This window comes from Oryzias melastigma, unplaced genomic scaffold, assembly GCF_002922805.2.
Source record: "Oryzias melastigma strain HK-1 unplaced genomic scaffold, ASM292280v2 sc00699, whole genome shotgun sequence".
NCBI lineage: Eukaryota > Metazoa > Chordata > Actinopteri > Beloniformes > Adrianichthyidae > Oryzias > Oryzias melastigma.
The window spans coordinates 6,054-10,343 of record NW_023417287.1 but is presented as its reverse complement, the minus strand read 5'-3'; the positions used below and the strand labels follow the sequence as shown (position 1 = coordinate 10,343).

At 38.3% G+C, this 4,290-nt stretch overlaps 1 protein-coding gene across 1 annotated transcript; it reads right to left on the bottom strand.

Annotated features, from left to right (window-relative positions):
- Positions 1 to 757: 757 nt before the first annotated feature.
- Positions 758 to 2,580, bottom strand: LOC112138227 (nuclear factor 7, ovary-like). Its single transcript, XM_024260796.2, has one exon. The coding sequence runs from the start codon at positions 2,448 to 2,450 to the stop codon at positions 1,032 to 1,034; it is 1,419 nt and encodes a 472-aa protein (XP_024116564.2). The 5' UTR covers positions 2,451 to 2,580; the 3' UTR covers positions 758 to 1,031.
- Positions 2,581 to 4,290: the final 1,710 nt, after the last annotated feature.

The following is a 4,290-nucleotide window of genomic DNA, read 5'->3' as shown; positions in this document are numbered from 1 at the left end:
CCTGATGGAGTTGATTTTAAATAAATAAATTAAAGTAAAATTCATTTTTTAAAATTTCATTTAATAAACCGAACTCATGAAATATTTCTGCATACATAAATACATGTTTTTAAACCACACATTTTACTGATGATTCTCTAAAACAACATCTAAGAGGATGATGATGATGATGATAACAAAATAAATCACCAGCTCTTCTGTACATCAGAAGAACATGGAACCCAAAATGAAAATCTGTCTTAAAGAAATAATAAATAATAAAGATTTTCTGTCAAACATTTGAAAGTCTGACAGAAAGTTGGAGGTAAATGTGTTCAGAAAGACGGTCCAGTGACAGAGGGAACTTTCTCTCCATCTTCTGTTGATTTCAGGGATGAAAACCTCAAAGGAGAAACCGTCTACAGTTGGAGGAAAATTCAGAACAGAAATCTGAGTTTGATGTTAACAAGATGAAGAAAATGTTTCTGACTTGAGAAGAAGAAGACTTGAAAGTGTGAAAGAAACTGGCTCATATCTCCATCTGTGGGGTCTCTGGTTTGTCTGGTCTGTAAAGATCCAACTGAAGAATTATTTTCAGGTCTAGAAAAAACACACAGGTTAAGTTTCACTCGTGAAGAGGATTTAACAGCTTCACGTTTATTTGAAATGAAACAGCTGAAAAATGAAATACTTTAATGGACATTTTTAAAGAAACTTTGTTGAAATCTGGAATTGAATTCAGATGTAAAAAAGTTTGAGACACTAAAGAACAAATGAAACAGATTCAATCAGCCTTTAATGAGAATTTACAAAACATCAACATTTTCTGGATCAATGAAGGAACAATTTTATCCAGAACGAAAAATGATAAGAGAATAAATGGAACCGATGATTGAGATTTTTTGGTGAAATTTCAGTTTTTAAATCATCTTTTCAAGTTAATTGTTGCAAAAAATAAATTGTGAGAAAAAAAACCTGAACCACATTATAATGATCATTGTGATGAAAGAAAAAGATCTGTTATTTTTTTATGACAAAAGAGTCAAATCATCTCAATCAGTCGGACAGATTTGGAGGTTAGAGGTTTTTGCATCTCCAGATTCTCCAACATGGAAATATGGGAAAAGTTTCTCAGTGAAAGTGTCTTTGTGAGTGTAGATGGGAGTCATGTCATCAGGGTTGTAGAAGGACACCTTCCCCCTGTCATAGTCCAGCTGGACTCTGATCTTCTGGAGACTCTTGGTCACAGTGAGAGTGTGACCAAAACCGTTTGTGTATTTTCCATTATAATGTAATAAACACCAGCATCCATCTTTTGGTGAAGCAGAACATTCTCCCTTCCTGTTAACAGACTCTTTAACCACACCAATGAACCATGTAGGATGATCTCCCACCTCCACCTCCCAGCTGTGTTTCCCTGATCTGAAACCCTCAGAACCAAAAACATCAACATATTTCATGAATCTCTCTGGATTGTCAGGAAGCTGCTGAGAAGTTTCTCCACATCTCACACTGGTCAGATCATCAGACAGATAAAGACATCTGTATGCAGTGTTTGGGTCCAGGAGGACGGGACTGAAGTGGACCTTCTCCTTCATCTTCTCCCAGACTCTGAAGGACAGGTTGCCCACATGTTTGGCCACATCTATCAGAGCTCCTGAGAGCAGCTGTGGGTCTGACAGCGAGCTCTGGGCTCTGGCTCTGCTCTGAGTGTCTTTAGAACTGCTGAGGAACGAATCCTTGTCTTTCTGCAGCTCTGCTTCAACAGCACTGATACTTTCTGACAGAGAGGACATCTGCTCCTGGATCCTCTTCACCTCTCTGCTCACAGTGTTCCTCTTCTGCTCCTCTTCCTCCCTCAGAGCTGCCAGTCTGGACTCCTCTTCCTCCTTCAGGAACTGGTGGAGCTTGTTGAACTCTGCTCTGATCTGTGTCTCTGTGGACAGCAGCTGCTTCTTGGAGTGTTGAATCATCTGATTGTATGTTTCCTCCACTTCTTTGTATTTCATCTTCTTGTCCTGCAGAGACTTTAAGTCAGATTTCAGCTCCTCCTTCAGCTCTCTGACTGCTTCTTCTACATGAACCACTTTGTGACTCTGGTGCTGAAAAAACTCACAGAAAGGACAAAAAGCTCTCTGTTCGTCTTTACAGAACAGACTGGATTCTCCTGAATGTTTCCTGCAGACCTCCATGATCTTCTGCTCTCCTGTTTTTGTCTCTGATGATTCAGATTTCTGTCTTCCAGCAAACGAGTCAGCAAGTTCTTTCAGGTTGAAGTTCACATCAAGTATATCTTTAGATGATTTTCTTTTACAGATGGGACAGTTTTTGTTCTGAGTTTGTTCCCAGAACTTCTGCAGACAGCTCGAACAGAAGTTGTGGTTGCAGCTCAGAGTTACAGGATCATTGAAAGTCTCTGAACACACGTGACAGTTTAGGTAAGATTCCAGAAGAGCAGCTCTCTCAGCCATTTCAGTCTCAGGACTCACCAGCTTCTGTCTTTACGTTTAGGATGAAAATATTCCACAAATCGTTGTTTTTCCAGGAGAGATTCAAACAGCTTTAATGGCGTCTGAGTTCAGCTCAAGAGTCAGAATACTTTTGGTTTCTCCAGATGTCATTTCCTCATTCTTACCAAAGGTGCGGTAACGTTTTTTTCCTGTTGATCATGTTTCAAAGTCCTCAAACCTTTATTTAAACAACAGTTAATGCAGCTACAAATTTAAAAATGATCTTTTCCAAAAACTGTACATCTAACAACACGTTTCTAAATTAAACAAACATTATGAAATTTGTCATACAAAAAAAAAAAGTAAGATAACAAATAAAAACAAATTGGGTTTTATACAGTATAGAACCACTTCTGCACATTTAAAGAGTTTGGGGGATTTTTGTTTTCATACATTCAATTGAATTTTAAAAAAGAAATATCTTGTTTCTCCATGAGTGGTTTGATTTTAAAACGTTTATTTTTTTATTTGACTTTTTACAAACTTCATATGTTTTAAACATTATTCATTTTCTATTATAAATTTTAATGACCAAACTTGTTATATACGACGTGCACGGAGTCCAGTTTTTAGTCTACCATGTTTTATTCTGCTGTCTGGTACAACACAGAAACACCACACTCATCAAGCTACAGCGACACCTGTTGGACACAAAGAGTATAACACCTCTAATATTCTACATCTCCCTTTTTTCAGATTTTTTTTTCTTTAAAAAAAATGTAAATAATCATGAAAATAGGTGACAACCATTTTTTTATTTTTTTTTTTAACAGACACTGAAACCTATTGTAGTTCTGAATAGACTCAATTAACTTATTCAATACCAACTGGATTTGTTAATCAGACCAGACTCAAAAGAATAAATTCAATGTTAACAACATAAATACCTTTAACTTACATCAGCACTGAAGTACATAACAAAATAATTTGGTACACAACCTCTCAAAATGTACAAAACGTGTGCTCTTTCAAATTATTTACTCAAAGCATTGAACTGAGTCTATTACACCTAAATATTAGATGTTTTTTTTTTTTTTTTTTCAGACCCGATAACGCTGTGGGATTCTTACAGGCCGACCACAGTGTGTTCTTTTGACAGGGCTGTTGACACACACAGTGTTGTCAGTCATCAGTTCCTGACTCTGTTGTTCAGCAAAACCATCTTGAGTACAGCAGGATGGGTCCACACTTGAAACTGTGTCTGGTTCCACCTCACATGTTTTATCAGACAGAGTGTCATGGAATGTCCCTGGAAACGAAGTCTCTTTAGTTTGGAGTAAATGTCTGCGGTTTCTCCTATACATTTGTCCACTTGGAGTTTTGACCATGTAGGATCTTGGCAGATTGTATTTATTTACCACAGTGGCTGGTTCCCATTTGCTGCCTTGTCTAATCCTCACATTTTCCCCATCTTGCAGTTCAGATTGCATCCTGGTTCTTTGATCAAATGATTTCTTTTGACTATCCTGTCTTTGCACAAGGTCACTTCTGGCATTTTCATGAAGAGCAGGCTGCAGCAATGTCTTTGTCACTGGTAACTTTGATTTGAGCCTTCTTCCAAGGAGTAATTGTGCCGGTGAAAGGCCAACCCCACCTAGCGGCGTATTCCGGTATTCCAGCAGGGCTAAGTATGGGTCACCACCACTGTCTTGTGCTTTCTTCAACAGGTTTTTTACTGTCTGTACAGCCCTCTCAGCCTGTCCATTCGACTGTGGAAAAGTGGGACTGGAGGTGGTGTGTTTGAAACCCCATTCCGTGCTGAAATCCTCCATCTCCTGGCTCACCAGCTGTTTGCCATTGT

What these genes read in the sequence shown, in the direction of transcription:
- LOC112138227 (XM_024260796.2), bottom strand. Translation starts at nt 2,450, where the DNA reads ATGGCTGAGAGAGCTGCTCTTCTGGAATCTTACCTAAACTGTCACGTG.